The sequence below is a fragment of the Mandrillus leucophaeus genome, unplaced genomic scaffold (assembly GCF_000951045.1).
Source record: "Mandrillus leucophaeus isolate KB7577 unplaced genomic scaffold, Mleu.le_1.0 Scaffold167, whole genome shotgun sequence".
Taxonomy (NCBI): Eukaryota; Metazoa; Chordata; class Mammalia; order Primates; family Cercopithecidae; genus Mandrillus; species Mandrillus leucophaeus.
The window spans coordinates 4,699,377-4,718,969 of NW_012101665.1; the positions used below are offsets into that span (position 1 = coordinate 4,699,377).

Sequence of the window (19,593 nt, forward strand, 5' to 3'; positions counted from 1 at the left end):
TGTTTTCACTTACAAGTGGGAACTAAGCTATGAGGATGTAAAGGCATAAGAACGATATAATGGATTTTGGGGACTCAGGGAAGGATAGAAGGGGATTGAGGGATAAAAAACTACACATTGGGTACACTGTACACTGCTCATGTGGGAAGCGCACCAAAATTTCAGAAATCACCTCCAAATAACTTATCCATGTAACCCAAACCATCTGTTCCCCAAAAACTATTGAAAAAAAATGTTAGTAATCACACTTGTAATCCCAGCACTTTGGGATACTGAGGCAGGAGCATTGTTCAAGGCCAGGCGTTTGACACCAGCTTGGGCAATATAGTGAGACCCCTGGCTCCCTGTGTATGTATTTTAAAAAACAAAAGTATACATGGTACTTGCAAGACAGACAAAAACAAAATGTAACAAAAAAATGAAAACACCAAGTACATATGAAACAGAACAGAGAGCCCATAAATGAACCCAGGTATGCACATGGTCAACTGCTTTTCCACAAAGATGCCAAGAATATACAATGGGAAAAGAATAGTCTCTTCAATAAATGGTGATAGGAAAACTAGATACTCACATGCAGAATGAAATTGGACCTTTGTCTTACCTATATGCAAAAATCAACTCAAAAATAGATTAAGGCCTTAAATGTAAGACCAGAAACTGTAACACTACTAAAGGAAACATAATGGAAAAACTGCCAATTGAAACCACAATATGATGTCATCTTACACCTGTCACAATGGCTATCATAACAAAAACAAAAGATAACAGATGTGGGCAAGGATATGGAGAAAAGGGAACCCATATACACTGTTAAGAATGTAAATTAGCACAGCCATTAAGGAAAACTGAAGTTCTTCAAAAAACTAAATATAGAATTACCATATGATCCAGCAATCCCACTTCTGGGAATTCAACCCAAAGACTTGAAATCAGTGTGTCGAAGAGATGTTTGCAGCCCCAAGTTCACTGTAGCACTATATTCACAATAGCCAAGTTACGGAATCAACCTAAGGTCTGCTCTATCAGCAGATGAATGGCTAAAGAAAATGTGGAAAATGGGGTATATACACACAATGGAATACTATTCAGCCTTTAAAAAAGACATTCTGTCATTTGTGACAACATGGATGAAACTGAAGGACATTTTGCTAAGTAAACCAGGCACAGAAAGACAAATACGGCACATTATTTACTTGTATGTGGAATCTAAAACAAACTCACAGAATCAGAGTGTAGAATGATGGTTACAAAGGCTGGGGGCTGAGGGGTATGGGGAGATGATGGTCAAAGGGTATGAAATATGGCAGAAGGAATTTCTTTTTAGTTCTATTGCACAGCATGGTAAATATAGTTAATAATAGTATTATACATTTCAAAACTAAATTTAAATGTTCTAATCACAAAAAATGTTAAGTATTTGAGGTGATGGATGTTAACTAGCGTTATTACTCCATATTATACTCATAAATCGTAACACCACTTTGGACCCCCACATACAATTATAAATTGTCAATTTAGAGTTAAAAAAAATGCAGCAAAGAGGCATTTTGTGGAGGGAAAGACTAAACCCCGGAGCAGCAAAGCAACTAATTCATGGTTCCCCAGGGTTTAAGACAGAGTCGTGAGCCTTGTCCAGGTGTAGGTCCCTACAGGATTCCCATCGTGCTTCCAAGCTCGACTTGAGTCTGGGTGATAATGACAGGCTCTGCAGGATCTGGAAGCCAGTACAGACTTTCCTCAGCACATTTGAGAGCAGGGTGTAGGGCTCATAATTTATAATCATACTTGTGTGTATATGTGCTTGTGTGTATACGTAAGCCCTTGGTAACTACATATCAAGGGCTTTTTTCTTTGCGTAAACACAGTGTATGCTGTAGAAAACAAAGTGCTGTAGTAATTTGATGAACAGAAAATTCTACAGGCAAATAAGGTGGGAAATACTGCATATTATACCCACACTGCCAACATTCTTGGTGCACCAGGGAAGACATTTGCATATTAAGGACTGAATGGTCCCATAATAAAGAGACACCTTTAGGTTAGTTCAATCCAGTGATTCCCAGATTTATTTGGTTATGACCATCTATTCCCCTAGTAGTCCTCACCAATATTCTGTGGAATGAATCTGTTTATTTGCAGAACACACTTTTGAAAAGGGTTATTCTGAATATCTATAAAGTGTTTTAAATACGGTACATTTTAATGAGGTTATATACCAAAATAGCATAAACACCAACAATGACAGAAACATCCAGGATGCAACTTGTGAAAGTAAAAATTTTTATTTTGATTGATTTCTCAATGTATAGTTCAGTATAATGCCAGTTTTTAATGGCAAAGATTTGGTTCCACTGAAACTCCATAATGCTACAGAGAGCTACTACTTTTTCCAGGAAGTAGGTAAACAGCTGGAAAGAAAAAGGACAACTTCCTAGCAGCATGGCAACTTAAACTGCAGATCTAATAGGTCTGCAACTTTTACACTAAAAATGGCACAAACAGCTGGTGACACAAGTGAGAAATGGGGAACAAGATGTGAACACTGAAAGGAACAATATATATACTGCAAATACAATGAATAAACCAAATGTAGCTATACGGATTTTAAAGGATAATTATAGAAAAGGGAACCAAATATTTTCCTCAAATGCTTTTTAGAGCCTTTCTGTAGAGATACAAATATATATATATATATATTTATCCAAAAATATGTTTTATACAGATAAATGTTTCTCAATTAAAGATGGGACCAAAGCTATAGGTATAACATAAAGCACATTGTCTTTTGTAAGACTATTTATCCACCTGAATTTTCAATTTCTTTAAAGTTAGTGCATTAAATGTTTTCCAAATATAATTACCTGACATTCTTTTTATAGATATAAATCAAGTAGGCATTATGTTTTAAAAGGGTTTGCAGGTTAAACTTTTCTAAGATGCTGTGCATATTAAACTTATTATGAGCCCCATTAAGAATCATTATTAATAAACATATCAAAAAGGGCTATATAAGTCCGATTTTCCTGTTCATAGTAAATATTTTCTGATTTCCAGGTTACAAGTATTGAAAATGCACAAGAAAGATTTTACTTCACAAGTACTTTTAAGAATATACTTTGATTTAATATGTATGTCAATAAAACTCCACATGTTGTAACCATTATGTTTTTGTTTTTAAAATGGGGATGTAATACTAATAACCACTACCTATAAAATGAAGCACACAATTGTTTTGGTGATTTTACAAATCTTTTTTTCCAGGTGTAAAGGTTACAAAAATTCCTAAAAATTAGAGAACACTGAAAACATATTAAAGTTTGACATCCAACTTTATAGTAGTTCCATTTTACCCTGAAAGATAACTTAAAAAATATGGCCTTCTTAGAATAGGCCACTCTGCTATTATAAAAAATTGGTGACAGCAAGAAATTGTATCACTGATATGTGGAATTTTTGTAAATAGTTTTCTCTCCAAATCATTAGAAAAATGTTCAAAAATAAAAACAAAATAAAATATGGTGGTGGTCCCTAAACTATTTTGAAGGCAGGTAGCTTAGTCTAAGCTAAAATATTTTTTTCATTCATAGCAATAATCCTCCCCTCAAATGCCCATTAAAAAAATGCATGAAACAGTACAATAGCAAAAATCAAAGAGCACAGACTGTATTTTCAAGAACAGAAAAATCTCTAATGCTGAAAGATATAGTAGAAAGCAGATTTCTTTGGGGACATTAATCAATTAGTTTATAATTCATTATGAAGATTTCTCTTTTCTATTCCGGGGAGAGTCTGCTACATTTGAAGTTAATGTTCCATTTACACCATTTTCTGCAAAAAGAAAAGAATCTGTGTTACTCTTTTATAAATAAATGCAAGTAATAATCTTTATATGTAAACATACCTTCAGAAAAGAAAATGTAAAATCCAATATATACTCAGGTGACATTTATTTGCCAGTATTTAACCAATCACAAAACCTGGTAACATGTTTAACACAATGAACTGAAAGTAGCAAATTAAAAGAAAACTACTATTAAAAGCAGAAAAAAATGACAGGACAGAAAACTATTTAAAAAGTTACAAGAATTTAAAAATAGTAATCAAGAGAAATACCTTCTGTAGAAATAAACTTTTCACATTTGACAGCAAAGTCCTTGGGGATATTTGTTTACAACATGCTAAAGTTGGCGTTTAGGATAATTCCCATGTGGAGGGGTGTATTACGGCCTTCTTTTTATTTATTTATGTTACTGTTGTTTTTTCAGACAGGGTCTCACTCTGTCACCAAGGCTCGAGTGCAGTGGCATGATCACGGCTCAATGTAGTCTTGAACTCCTGGGGACAAGTGATGCTCCCACCTCAGCCTCCCAAATAGCTGGGACTACAGACATGTGCCACCACATCTGGCTAATGTAATGGCCTTCTTCAAACTACGATGGAGTAACAAATGTCTCACTGACTCTCTCTCCAAAAATATAAGAGTTGCATACAGAAATGGATGTTTGAGGCAGGGATAATGGCTTGCACCTATAGTCACAGCACAAGTGGAATCCAAGCACAGATATCATTGAACTGAATAATAATGAAAAAGACATAATGAAACCTGTGAAATACAGACTGGGCACGGTAGATCACGCCTGTAATCCCAGCACTTTGGGAGGTTGACGTGGGCGGCACCTGAGGTCAGGAGTTCAAGATCAGCCTGGCCAACGTGGTGAAACGCCATCTCTACTAAAAATACAAAAATTAGCTGGGTGTGGTGGTGGGTGCCTATAATCCTGGCTACCTGGGAGGCAGGAGAATCACTTGAGCCCAGGAGGCGAAGGTTGCAGTGAGCTGAGATCCCACCACTGCACTCCAGCCTGGGCAATAGAGCTAGACTCCATCTCAAAAAAACAAAACAAAACAAAAAACTTGTGAAATGCTGTTAAAGCGGTGTTGAAAAGTTTACCCTTAACTGAATGTAACTGACAAGAGATACAAATTAGTGCTCCAAAGATCCAGCTCAAGAAGGTAAATCACAAACAAAACCGCAAATTAAACCCAATGAAAACGAAAGAATAGAAATCAATGATCCAGAAAAGACACAACTAGGAAAATCAACACAAAAAGACAAATGTTGGTTTTGACTGACAGAAGAAAAGATAAAAGGCTTACGTTATTAACACAAGAAATGAAAAACAGGAATCACTCCTCATTTACAGGCGTTAACAGGATAATGAAGTTCATATGAATAATTTTATGCCAATGTATTTGCAAATTTATTATGAACTAGACAAATTCCTTGAAAAACACTATTTACCAAAAGAGAAACAACTAAGAAACAGAAAATGTGAATAATAGTATTATCTTTTTTTTTTTTTTTTTTCTGAGACAGGGTCTCACTCTGTTATCCCAGCTGGAGTCCAGCAACATGATCTCCACTCACTGCAACCTCCACCTCTCAGTGATGGCAGTAGCAGCCCGTATGGAGTGGCTATTGCCATGACATTGGCTGTAGTGTGGGAGGTGCAGCCAGGGCTGCATGCTTCACATAGCTAGCAGGAGCCCCATCCCTTTCAGAGTTGGAGGGGTGGGAGCCCTGCACTCCTGGACGCAGCTGCAGCCACCCAGCCGTAGCCCTTGGGGGCCCGGGAAGCCCCACTGCCTCTGCAGGCTTGGAAGTGCCTGCTCCCGCTGCCTGGCCACTCTGCAACTCCTGGCATCCACTACTATTTTGGAGTGAAGGTGAGACTGATCATGGGATTAGAGCAGCGCTGATATGCCAGCTCCCTGCTCCCTTGGCCATCAGGACTGTGGGTGCTGACAAGCATGAGAGGGAGGCCGAGGGGGGCTGAGGGCAGCTTGGTGTGGGCCTGCAGGCATCTCTTGGCATGACCAGCCTAGGCACCATGGATGGTAGGTTGATGGCAGCAGGAAGCAGAGAGCTTCCTCGGCAGAAAGGCATGGGCCCCTAGTGAAGCCCCCCTCTTCAAGCCAGGGACGGCCTGAAACCTGGGGGCCCGGCCGCCAGTTCCATGGACTGGAGTGAGAACTTATAGTGCTTTTTCTGGTCCTGCCCATGGACCAATCATTATGCACTTCCTCCTCCCTGAAGCTTATAAAAATCCTGGACTCAGCCAGACTTGGGCAGATGATGAGACTGTGGATAGGAGCTAACCATGAGGGCTGCACAGATGATGAGATGACTTGCCTGTGGAAAGGAGCTAACCAGATCTCCTAAGAACTGTTTCGCCTCTCAGTGAACCTCCTCTCTGCCTTGCTGACCTTCCAGTTGCCTGCGTACCTCATTCTTCCTGGATGTAGGACAAGAACTTGGGACCTGCTGAATGGCGGGACTAAAAGGGCTGTAGCACAAACAAGGCTGAAACATGCCCCCCTGCTCACCACACTGCGCATGACAAGAAACAGAGAAGAGCTGTGGTCCTTTGGGAAGCCCAGATCTAGGGGCTCCCTGAGGCAGTGCTGTGACACCCTCTTTGGGGTTCTGTGGTTCTGGCCACCTCCAAACTCTGGGGATACCACCACGTTCCTCTTGTCCAGTCATGGATGCCTGCAGTGGAAGCCACATGCAGTACCTCTGGTCCAGCTGCAGTCTCACACAGAGCCAGCACCTGTGCTGGTGCCTAGAGCTGCCTGCCCCGCAGCAGAAGCCTGTGTGCCTGGCTGTGCGCAGTGGCTAGACCTTGTGTGTGCTTGCCCACACACCCCCTGTTGCTCCGCCTCTGGCTCATGCTTGGCAGGTGTGGGATCTAGGCCAGCAGCTCAAGTCAAGCACAGCCTGTGAGGCTGAGTGGGTGGAATGAGCCCAGAGGGTGTAAGCAATACTCAGGCAGAAGGCACCACCAGTCATAGAGGTTTCCAGCTGCTGAAGTGACACCTCAAGGGTTACATTAGGATCAAGGGATCCTCCCACCTCAGCCTCCCAAGTACTGGGACTACAGGCGTGCACCACCATTCCTGGTTCATTTTTGTATTTTTTTGTAAAGATGGAGTTTCGCCATGTTGCCCAGGTTGGTCTTGAACTCCTGGGCTCAAGTGATCCACCCACCTCAGCCTCCCAAAGTGCTGGGTGCCCAGCCAATTGGTTGAGTCTGGTGGGCAGACCACTTCGGTATAGGAGTTTGAGACTATCTTGGGTGACATGGTGAAATCCCATCTCTACAAAAAACACAAAAACTAGTGGTGCGGTGACATGTGCCTGTAGCCCCAGCTACTCAGGAGGTTGAGGTGGGAGGATTGCTTGAGCCCATAAAGTTGAGGCTGCAGTGAGCCAAGATCATGCCACTGCACTCCAGTCTGGGTGACAAAGCAAGGCCCTGTTTCGGAAAAAAAGAAGACTCTAGGTCAGAGGGCTTAGTTGGTGAACACTTCCAAACACTTAGATGCAAAAATCCTAACGAAATACTGAAAAAGGGAATTCTGCAAAAGTGATGTACAATGGTCTCCCCTTATTTGCAGTGTTGCTTTCCATGTTTCAGTTACCCACAGTCAACCATGGTCTGAAAATAGGTGAGTACTATATAATATTTTGAGAGAGAAAAATACCACATTCAATTAACTTTTGCTACAATATGCTGTTATATGTGACTAATTTATAAATAAAACTTTATCATAGCTGTATTAGGAGAAAACATAGTATACAGAGTCATACACCACTTAACAGGCTATGTTTTAAGAAATGTGTCAGGCAATTTCATCATTGTGTGAACATCACAGAATGTACTTCCACAAATCTAGATGGTAGAGCCTACCACACACCCAGGCTATATGTTATAGCCTATTGCTCCTAGGCTAAAAACCTGCACAGCATGTTACTGTATGGAATATTGTAGGCAACTGTAATACAGTGGTAACTATGTATGCATCTAAACATATCTAAACATAGAAATGGTGTAGGAGAAATACAGTATAATTTTATAGGACCAGTGTCATAAATGAGTCATGTATGCACATATATTGTATAGCTGTTGACTGAAATGTCATTATTTAGCACATGACTAAATAGAGTTTGATACCACCCCTGGATTCAGGCATCCATTGGAGGTTTTGGAATGTATTCCCCCAGGGAGACTACTGTATTATCACCAACTTGGATGCATGTCAGAAATGCAAAATTATTTTAACATTGACAGTCAATGCAATTCACAACATTAACAGAATAAAGAAAAACTCTATGACTAAATGTTGCAGAAAAAGCATTTCTTAACATTCTACAAGTCATGGACACAAACTCTTAGTAAAAAATATAATACAAGAGAACTGAGGAAAGGGCATCTACAAAACATTCTTAATAATGAACTACCGAAAGGTCTCCCTCTTATATGAGGAACAAGAGTATTCATTTCTTGTATTCAATATTATGGTATAGTCCTAGCTAGTGTAATACAGGAAGAAAATGAAAAGGTATAATATTTATAGATGATATAACTGTATATTTTAGTGTAAACTTTAAGTGAATTAGGAAGATTTTTTCAGTACATGGATAGTATCTTAAAGAAAACAAATGGCATTACTACGTAACAAATAGTTAAAATTGTTTTTTAAAAAAAGCATGTACATTAGCTTAAAAAAGAAAATATCTGAGAATAAGTTTAATGAAAAATGTATGAGATTCCTATACAGAAACCTATAAAATATCTCCTTCAACAACTCTTCCACTGTTTCTTGGCATTTTGGCTAAGATCAAGTGAAGAACTCTTCCAAAAAACAGAAAAGGAAAAAACACTGCCCAGTTCATTCTATGAAGCCAGTATTATCTTGATACTAAAACCAGACAAGGATGTTACAAGAAAAATACACACCAGTATCTTTTATGAATACAGACACAAAAAAACCTCAACAAAATACTTGCATACCAAATCCATCAAGAGATAAAAAGGATCATACACCATAACCAAGTGAAATTTATCCCAGGAATGTAACATTTGTTTAACATCTGAAAATCAATGTAATCTATAATACCAACAGAAAAAATTAAGAAAACCCCACGAGGTTATCTTAATAGATGCAGGAAAAAAAGCAGTTGACAAAATCTAACAACCTTCCATGACAAAAATAAACAAACCAGGAATCAGAGGGGAACTTCCTCAACCTGATAAAGGTCACTTATGAAAAACCCATAGCTAACATCATACTTAATGGTAAAAGACTGGACGGATGCCTACCCCTAAGATCAAGAACAAGACAAGGATGTCTGCTCTATTTCTGTTCAACACTTGAGGTTCTAGACAGGGCAATTTGGCAAGAAAATGCAATAGAAAACATCCAGACTTCCCACCAAAAAACAAAAAACAAAAACCTATTTGAATAAATAAATTCAGCAAGGTTGCAGGATACAAGATCAATATACAAAAGTGAATTGTATTTCATATACACTGGCAATGAAGAATCTGAAAATGGAATTAAGAAGATGGTTCTATTTTACAACAGCATCCAAAAGAATAGGGTTAAATTTAACGAACTGCAAGATGTATACACTGATAACCATAATTGAAAGAGATTAAAGATCTAAATAAACAGACATTCATGTTCATACTCTGCATATCAACCTACAGATTGAAGGTAATCCATACCAAAACCCCAGCTGGCTTTTTTGCAGAAACTGACAAGCTCATTATAAAATTCATATTAAAATGGCTGGGTAAGGTGGCATGTGCCTATAGTCCCAGCAACTTGGGAGGCTGAGATGGGAGAATCCCTTGAGCCTAAGTGTTCAAGTCTAGCCTGGGCAACACAGCAAGATCCTGTCACTTAAATAAAAACTCATATGGAAATGTAAGAAACCCAGAATAACCAAAACATCATGAAAAAGAACAACATTGGGGACTCACATTACCTGCTTTCAAAACTTACTACAAAGCTACAGTAATCAAGAGAGTGTGGTATTGGCATAAGAATCGATCTACCAATAAATGCAATAGAATTCATAATCCAAAAATAAACTTTTTTTAATAATGATTTTTGAAAAGGGTATCAAGACAGTTCAATAGTGAAGGAGTGTTTTTAACAAATGGCACAAGGACAACTGAATATCAGGATGTTAAACTGAGTGTAAAAATAGTATAGCCACTTCAAAGAACAGTTTGGCAGTTCCCTCAAAATGTTAAACATAGTTACAGCATGACTTGGAAATTCCATTCCTATGCATGTACTCAAGAGAATGAAAACACATGTTCGAACAAAAACTTGCACCTAAATGTTCACAGCATCATTATTAATAATAGCCAAAAAGTAAAAGGCACTCAAATGTCCATCAAATGATGAATGGATAAACAAAACATGGTATATATCCATACAATAAGGTTCCACACAATGGAATATTATTTGGCTGTAAAAACAAATGAAGTCTTTATATACGCTATGACATGGATGAACCTTAAAACATTATCTAATTGCAAAAGACCACATATCACATGGTTCTGTTTACATGAAATGTCCAGAAAAGGCCAATCCTTAGAGACAGAAAATAGATTAGAGAGTACGGGAGCAGAACGAAGGGGGAAATGTGAAGTGATGCTAATGGGCATGGGGTTTTTTTTGCAGTGATAAAAATATTCCGGAATTAGATAGTGGTTTGCACAATTTTGTGAACATCTGTTAAAAATGACTGAAATGTATACTTTAAAGGGTAAACCTTATTGTATGTGAATTACATCCCATTAAAGCTATTAAAAATATTACTCGGAGAAATGAAAGACAACCTAAATAAACAGAGGTATATATCAGGTTGAAATAGTCAGTTATCCCTAAATTGATCTATAGATGTGATGTTATTTCAACTCTATCCCAGCAATTTTTGTGGAAATTGACCAGGTTGTACAATTTTTTTTTTTTTTTTTCTAAAGAGGCACTATGTTGCCCAGGCTGGAGTGCAGTAGCTCTTCACAGGCATGATCATTGTGTACTGCAACCCTGAACTCTGGGTTCGAGTGATCCTCCTGCCTCAGCCTCCTGAATAGCTGGACTACAGGCACCCCCCACTGCACCCAGCTCAAATTGTACTAAAATGTATTAAGAAAATGCAAAGGGCCAAGACTTGCTGGGACAAACGTGAAAAAAAAAAACAGGCTGGAGGATGTAAATTATCAGGTATTAATACTTAGAAAAGAGTAAACCAGAGTGGACGTATTCTAAAAACTGGAACTTCCTGTGTTACAGCTCTAAGCATAATACCATATACACACTGAAAAAATTAACTGTAGTATCAATGCATTTTCAATTTTTGCAAAAGCCATAAAGAGAAAACAGGTTAAATGAAGGCTTAAAGAGAAAGAATCAAGCAATCAGAAGTTATAAAAAAAAAAAAAAAAAAGCTATTCCACTTGGGACAAATGGGCAGATGGGAAGAGGTTGTGAACAGCTTTTTAAAATGTGAATAAGATGCTTGAAAACAAACGACCATCCTCTAGTTTAGTTATTCACTAAACCTGTCCATAAAGTTTGGTCTAAAGTGGCTCAAAGGTAACCAAGAAGGGAAAACTTGTCAAAGAGAAATTTAGTGGACAGCTTTTGAGGGGAGTAACTGAGTTTCCTCATCCAAGGGATCATCCAATTGTGGAATGCAGTAAGATTACTTTGCCTCTAATTTTGTTAAAAAGCAGAATAATATTTTCTTTATAAGACCTTCAAACTAATAAGTAAGATCCCACAACAAATTTTTTAAAAGTTTTCTACTTCTATGAGTTTTTCATTGCTTACTAAATACAAACCTGTTCCTTTTTTAGAAGATCTGCCTTTAGTTACTGTTGGTTTCTTCTTCACAGCTGGTGCCTGAAAAGCAGAATGTTCCCTCCACCTCCGAAGCTGAAAATTAATGAACTTCCACATCATGAATGCTTGAGTAATGCAAATGGATGCCAGAACAGCAATTCTAAGAAATATTAAGAAATCAAAAGTTACAGTGTATAAAAAACAATGCCACTGAATACATTCTATCTTCTTTAATAGTATTTAGTAATAATTTTGAGAAAATTGTATTATCAGTGCATTAATAATTTATCCTAAAAGTTAAACGCTTTAGTACTTCACTTTAGACATGTAAAATAGCAAAAGGTATGAAATAAAATCAAATGAGTATTTTCCCCAACCTCATATTCATCCTTTTAGATGATTCAACATAGAAAAACTGATAATATATATTATCTAGCTGTATAAAGTGAAAAAAAAGTTAAATTGATTATACCTAACAGCCAACACATTGAAGTTTCCAGTACTGAAATCCAGCTTCTGATTCTCTGCTCTTGCAAGGCCAAAACCAACAGTCAGTACTGAAAGAATTAAAGTCAGAAGTCTTCCAAAAACAAAAAGAACTGCCCACAGAGAAAATCTGCAAGAAAAAGACTGTAAGTCAAATTCCTGAAATCTCAAAAACAAGATTCTATTAGAAATTAGATTCCTAAGTCAGGCGTGGTGGCAGACGCCTGTAATCCCAGCTACTTGGGGGGCTGAGGCAGGAGAATCGCTTGAAACCGGAAGGTGGAAGTTGCAGTGAGCCGAGATCGTGCAACTGCACTCCAGCCTGGGCAACAACAGCGAAACTCCCTCTCAAAATAAATAAATAAAAAAAAAGAAACTAGATTCCTATTAAGTAAAGGCATATTAAAATAGCATTTCTTATTCTGCAAAAAAGAATTTTGTGTCAAATATCTGGGAAAGCCTATATACCACACTCAAAGAGATATAACACAGCCTATTTAAATTTCTAAAAAAATCCAGTAAATAAATGTTTAATTTTCTGTTTAGCTTATCTCTTTTCTTGTATAAGAACTATTAATGTTCCTCAGAACTACTAGTATTCAGAATAATTTTGGAAAATGTTGGACAAAACAAACCAAAAAAGCTGTGTTATAAAGAACAGGATGCCTAATTCTCAATTAAGAGTCCCAGTTTTACTTTTTTAAAGACAACTTTGCACTAATTACAAGTTATACCTCTCCAATTCTGTTTTCAGTTCAATTTCCCCATCAATATATTTTAGTTATCTATAAGGCTAATTATCTATTGTTTCATTTTCTTCTGAGAGTTCACTTCTCTATCACTCCTCCAAAAGAAAAATGATTCAATAAACAAAGTAGAAGTTATAACAGAAAAGTAAACCCACAAAGTCTTCAAAATTGCGAGATATAGTTCAGTATCTCTCTAGCTGAGAAAGGCTCCATTTTAGAGAGTAAAATACAAAGTCTGAATAGAGAAATAATTTCATTTTATTTAAAGCGGCTACTAATCGCTTAAAAAGTAATATAATGGCCAAAAGCCATGGATCTTGGCAATGTCAGGCAATGACTTTAAATACTTACTACACGAGAAATAGAATGGCTAAACAACTTACCCTTTCTGATACTTTTCATTGCTAAAATAAAACAGGCGGGAAATGTGGAAAAGAAATTCAACAAAATAATGTAGCACCAGAAGAACAAGTCCTAGATGATTCAAGCTGTTAAAAGAGCAAATTGAAAATGGGAAGATTAATTACCAATTAAGACAGGTCAGCATACTATCTGCCCAGCCTACTTACACACCCATGAAATATCCCAACTCACTTCAAAAGGTAAGCTCCAGCAATGTGGAAGAGGTAAAGACCAATGTAGACAAGCTGACGAGGAATATCCTCCTGTAAAAAATACATTATAGATTAAAACATGCTAAAACATTCCTTTCCTTTTTTTAAGAGGTGGGGTCTTGCTACGTTGCCCAGGCTGGTCTCAAACCTTTGGACTCAAGAGATCTCCCAACTTTGGCCTTCCAAAGGGTTAGGATTTCAGGTGTGACCCACTGTGCTTGGCTCATTTCTGCTCTTTAAGAGTAAGTGAAAAATGCAGAAGTAGGAGATCTGAAAGCTATTCTGCCCTCACCCCACCCCAATCTCTCATCCTCAATTAGGTATATAGCATTAGCAAGTCACTTAACCTCTGCTGGCTTCAGTTATTTCATCCATAAAATGTGAATACTTAGATTTGCTTCAATCAGATAAACTCAAAATCCCCTTTAGAGCTAAGATCTACGGCTCTTGTTTCTAATGAACATGTATTAAATGACACAATATTAACCATAGTTACATGCTGACAATTTGATGTTCCTCTAATATTAAAATTGTTATGTTTATAGTAGTAGAGACACTTTTGTCTACCTAAAACAGCATTCACATTTTCAGCTCATGCTTTAGTCCTTTGTCAGTCAACACAAGTTTAACATTTTTTATTCTCATTTATACTACTCCTTAATTGTATATTATTTTTCCTCAATTACTTCGTAAGCCCAAGTACCTAGATTTTATTTTTACTTCTTTTTTTCTCCCACAGTTATCTAGCTGAGCTGGTTGTCTCAGAAACAGTATTTTTAGAAAACACAAGTCAAGACCCACTAGTGGGGCCAGGTGTGATGGTTCATGCGCGTAATCCCAGCACTCTGGGAGGCCGAGGTGCGAGGATCACTTGAGACCAAGAGTTTGAGATCAACCTGGGCAATACAGCAAGACCCCGTCTCTACAAAAACTACAATTAGCTGGGTGTGATGGTCCCAGCTACTCAGGAGGCAGACATGGGAGGAGCATCACTTGAACACAGGAGTTCGAGGTACAGTAAGCTATGATCATGTCACTATACTCCAGCTTGGGTGACAGAGCAAGATTCTGTCTCTTAAAAAAAGACCTACTAGTGGATCATGAAATCAATTTTGGGGTCACACCAGCATCTTTTAAAACATGAAATAAAATAGAAAATGTGACCAGGCACCGTGACTCACACTTCTCATCCCAGCACTTTGGGAGGCTGAGACAGGAGGATTGTTTGAAGCTGGGAGTTTGAGTCTAGCCTGGGCAACATAGAGAGACCCCACCTCTACAATTTTTTTTTTTTTTAAAATTAGCCAGGCATGGTGGCATGTGCCTGTAGTCCTAGCTACTTGGGGAGCTGAGGCAGAAAGATTGCTTGAGCCCAGGAGTTCAAGGATGCAGTGAGTTAGGATTGCATGACTGCGCTCCAGCCTGGGTGGCAGAGCGAGACCCTGTCTCAAAAAAAAAAAAAAAAAAAAAAAAAAAAGAAAGAAAAAGAAAATGCTAGAGTATATAGCACATTGTATTATGAAAATTCTATTCCACATTTTACATACACACACACATACACACACACACAAAATGAATTATGATGTAAAAAGCTTTTCATCTTTGTTTGCAGTAAAAATGTTTACAAAACACTGACAGTGATAAGCTCAACAGGCCAGCCTACTGACTGATGAAACACCTATACCTCATTTCTAATTTCCTTTGTTTTCTTCGTATATATATTTACAAGGATTGTATTAGTCTAGTGAGTACTATTCATGTTCTACAGTTACTAATTAGAACGACGGAAATGCTGGGTTGCTGCTGGCAGGCTGAACCGTGTTCTTCTGCAGCCTCACTAAACTTATCTCTTGCATTTAGCATAGCTAGGTTCAGGTCCATTGGTCCTCCATTTCTCTGTGTTTCAGTATAGACAGTGACTTCACCAAATCTTCTGAGGAGGAGAGATTTTTTAAAGTCTACTTTTGAAATGGAAAACTCTTCTCTAGTAAGAATGGCGCAAAGATCAAGCGTTAGGTAGAACATAAGACAGTCTGAATATTACTATTTACAGTACTGTATTTTGGGACTCTTAGCAAAATTGATACCAAGTTTACTGTCATTCTTCCAACCGAAGAGAGACGTATCTCTGAAAGTAGACAGTCTTAAGATCCTCTCTACATAATTTGTAAATTTCCAATGAAATATTTCAGCTTACAAAAGGAAGGAGAAAGGGTGTTGAGATAACACGCAACCACAAGGGAACCTCTTCTCTCCCATTATAATAATTTCAGAAAAGCTCACTTGTAGTATTATCAATGCAATTTGACGTACAATGCATGTAGAAGTGCCACTATATATATGCCACTGTTTCCCAGTGTGGTGTGTACATTGGTACGGAACAAAATGATTGTACACAGTACACAATGAAATACTTTTATTTAACTGTAACTAAAATTTTAAATAAAGTATTTTACGCCGAGCATGGTGGAGCATGCCGGTAATAACAGCCCTTTGGGAGGCTGATGAAGGTGGATTGCTTGAGCCCAGGAGTTCAAAAACCAGCCTTGGCAACATGGCGAAACCCCATCTCTAAAAAAATACAAAAATTAGCCAAGCATGGTGGTTCACGCCTGTACTTCCAGCCACTCGGGAGGCTGATGTAGTAGGATTGCTTAAGCCTGGCAGGTTGAGGCTGCAGCTGCAGTGAGCTGTGACTGTGGCCACTGCACTCCAGCATGGGTGACGGAGCAAGACCTTGTCTCAAAACAAAACAAAAACCCAAAATATTTTGTTATTTAATATACCTTAATAATTAAAATGTCAAAAGTATAAATTAGTAGTATGTGAATATGGCAATGCAGGAAGGTAGCCACATAAATGACTAGGTATGAGAAATATTGCCACATTCTTTCATATGTGTTACTCAATGCTCCAAATTTCAGAGGAGAAAACAGACCAAGAAAACCCTTAAAACTTATGAGGAGAGCTTTTTAGTTTTTAACTGTTGATTAAACTCATTTCATGGCATAAAAACTTGAGTAAGGCAATGTAAAAAAAAAAACAAAAAAACTAATTTGCTGGAAAAACCATAATGCAATGTAACTACTTAGGAGGATTTTTTTTTTTAATAATTTAAAAGAAATCCAACTAAGTTTTTAAAATTGACACTGGTCAATTAGCAGAGAACCTAAGCTGCCTACTCCTTTCTTCTCTGACAAGACTAAAAACACTATTACAAATTACAAACAAACAAAGTTTCAAAAAGCCATTCCATTTCTGATCTTTTATCTTTAAATTTCAACCCAATTAGATGAAGCACAGCTGTGCTTGACATTAGCTAAGGACAAAGCCATAGAGTTTCTTTCCTAAGTTCAGGTTCAACTTTGTATCTTAGCACTGTACCTTCTTTTTAAAAAATAGAAACATGGTCTCACCATGTTACTCAGGCTGGAGTGCAGTGGCTATTCACAGGTGAATTTATGGTGCACTGTAGCCTCCAACTCCAGGGCTCAAGTGATCCAGCTAGTTCAGCCTCCTGAGTAACTGGGACTACAGGCACCCACCACTGTGCCCAGGAGCCTTACCTTTCTGATAGCCAACCGAGTCAGTAATAATAGAGGGTAAAATGCCATCACTAGGTTCCATCTTCACAACCATCAAATGCCTATGCAAAAGTTTTAAAAATAGTATCTATTGCTTTCAAAAAGATAGGATTATCAAGAAACCTTTTTCTAAGTAATGGTCCATTCAGCTTTGCACCAACTGACCAGTGTCTCTAAAACAGTGTTTGTACACTCAAAGCCTACCACAGAAAAAGTAAAAATGAGTAAGAGAATGGGTAGTTAAATACTTGTGTCACTTACTAGCTGAGGGACCTTGGGCAAGCTAATTAATCTCTCTGTATAATGGGGATAACAACAACAATAATACCAAAAAAAAAAAAAAAAAAAAAAGAGATGAGTAGAATACCTCAAGGGGTGGTAGGAATTGTGGCTAACTTAACACACACCCTAGATAAAGGTATTCCCAAATGATTACAAAAAATACATGGAAGTAGGGGTAGTGTACCGTGAGTTTTATTTTATTTTTTAGAGACGAGTCTCATTACATTGCCCAGGCTGGTCTCAAACTCCTGGAATCAAGCCATCCCCTTGCCTCAGCCTCCCCAGTAGCCAGGACTACAGGTGTGTGCCACCATGTCTGGCTTACCATGATTTTTAAAATGAGAAATTTTATCTAGAAAATGGCTACTTTTTAGCATCCCTGTGGTAGGCCAGCCTCCTGCAATGTTCTCCATTTCCTCTGGGGTTACAGCCCTGATGGCACGGTGTTCACATGTCTGAGGCCAACAACAAAGCCTTGCCTAGCACCAGCAGCATGGTCTCTGGATGTACACATTTACACGGGTTCTGGGGAAAGGGAGAGAACAGAGAAGGCTGGGAGAAATCATAGCAAATTCTAAAATCGTAAATAACTTCAAGTGCCATTTTCAGTTGTTATTCCAATATCTTTTTATTAAAAAATATAACATACTTTAAAAAATTTATTTTTAAAAAAAACACATTTCTTGACTACACTATACTGAAAAATAAACAAAGCTGAATATCACATATATGCCCCAAATATAAGGCAAAGATTTCCCCCCAAACCTCAGATGGTACACCTTGTAATTAAATCATTACAAAGCTCTTGCATTATAGAGCTCTGTACTAATTATCTTGAACAAATGTTTGTGTAAGACACATACAGCTGAAAACTTCAATCAATGTCATTTTTAAAGGTTTATAAGGTCTAATAAAGGAACCAGTGAGACAGAAGATGATGTTATGATGTGGAAAAAATGTCATCAGATTAAAAAAAGTGGTTCTAGTGATGATGAATGACAGATACTAACATCAAAGTTGCATATGAAAAGTGTAATGTAACTTTCATGAAGTAGGAAGGGAGAAAATACTATTTGTAATACTTTATATGATATGCAATTATATGTACAAATAATTATACGTATGTATAATTAAACTAAAATTGAGTATTAGAAACATTTGGCTATTTCATGACTTCCCTAAAAGCTCATATATTCAAGATGTCTAAGAAATATTTTGAATCTTCTCATCGGCAAAAGGGATAACTGTTTATATACACAGTATACATAATTTAAGTTTTCTCCTTGAAAGAAACTAAGTTTTTCATGACTAACACACCTCTTGAACTGCTACTAACAGCGTTCCTTTCTTTCCTATTTGTCTGTACGATTGGTTCAAAACAATCACTGTACTAGTTTCTTCCAGTAAAGAGTTCCAAAAATAATTTTCATAGAGTAAATTTTAAGAAACTGTTTAACACATATGCAGCTGCTACTTTCAAATTATGTTAATTACTTGAAACAGTTACTTTCAACTGTCATATGCAGGTGTTAAAAATAGTTTCAGTTAAGTTCTAAGTTATGCAAATTATTCCATAAAAATTAGATTGCATTTCTGGAGAAGTGCCATCTGGCAGGAACTGATAAGAAAAGAGTTTCAGGAACTAAAATGAACAATTACTTTGAAATGTCCCTCCTTACTTACCATAGTCAGTGAACAAGATATAGACATGGATTAATAATGAAATCCAGAGGTATCTGTTCCTAAGTATACAAATACCTGAAGAAGGCTTTAAATATCTGAGCCATGCTACTAAGACATCAAGAAACTATGATACTCTCAGAAGCGCTGTCCAACGGAACTTTCTGCAATCATGGAAATGTTCCGTATCTCCTCTGTTCAAAATGGTACATACTAGCCACAGTAGCTAATAAGCACTTGAAATGTGGCTAGTGGGGACAAAAAGGTCAGTTTCACTTTTCTTTTTTTAAGTTCACGTAGATGTGACTAGTAGTTACCATTCTGGACAGTACAGCTCCACAATACCTACGTTTCACATTAGGAGCTTACTAAACATGGAAGGGCTACTGGAATCTGGGTCTAACAATTTTATCTGAAGACAGTTCTAAGTGAAGCGTTTAAAAATAGAAGATCTTCATCCTATTCCTTATGATCAATATAGCT

General features: G+C 37.5%; 1 protein-coding gene across 1 annotated transcript in view; it reads right to left on the reverse strand.

Annotated features, from left to right (window-relative positions):
• Positions 1-2,266: 2,266 nt before the first annotated feature.
• TRAM1 (translocation associated membrane protein 1) overlaps positions 2,267-19,593 on the reverse strand; it is a 33,592-nt gene continuing 16,265 nt past the window's right edge. The window contains exons 7-11 of the mRNA XM_011976504.1: positions 13,545-13,615; positions 13,334-13,438; positions 12,188-12,331; positions 11,715-11,875; positions 2,267-3,831 (exon numbers count right to left, since the gene is read on the reverse strand). Of these exons, the coding sequence (XP_011831894.1) occupies positions 3,758-3,831; positions 11,715-11,875; positions 12,188-12,331; positions 13,334-13,438; positions 13,545-13,615 (555 nt within the window). The 3' untranslated portion in view covers positions 2,267-3,757. The remainder of the gene's footprint in view (positions 3,832-11,714; positions 11,876-12,187; positions 12,332-13,333; positions 13,439-13,544; positions 13,616-19,593) is intronic.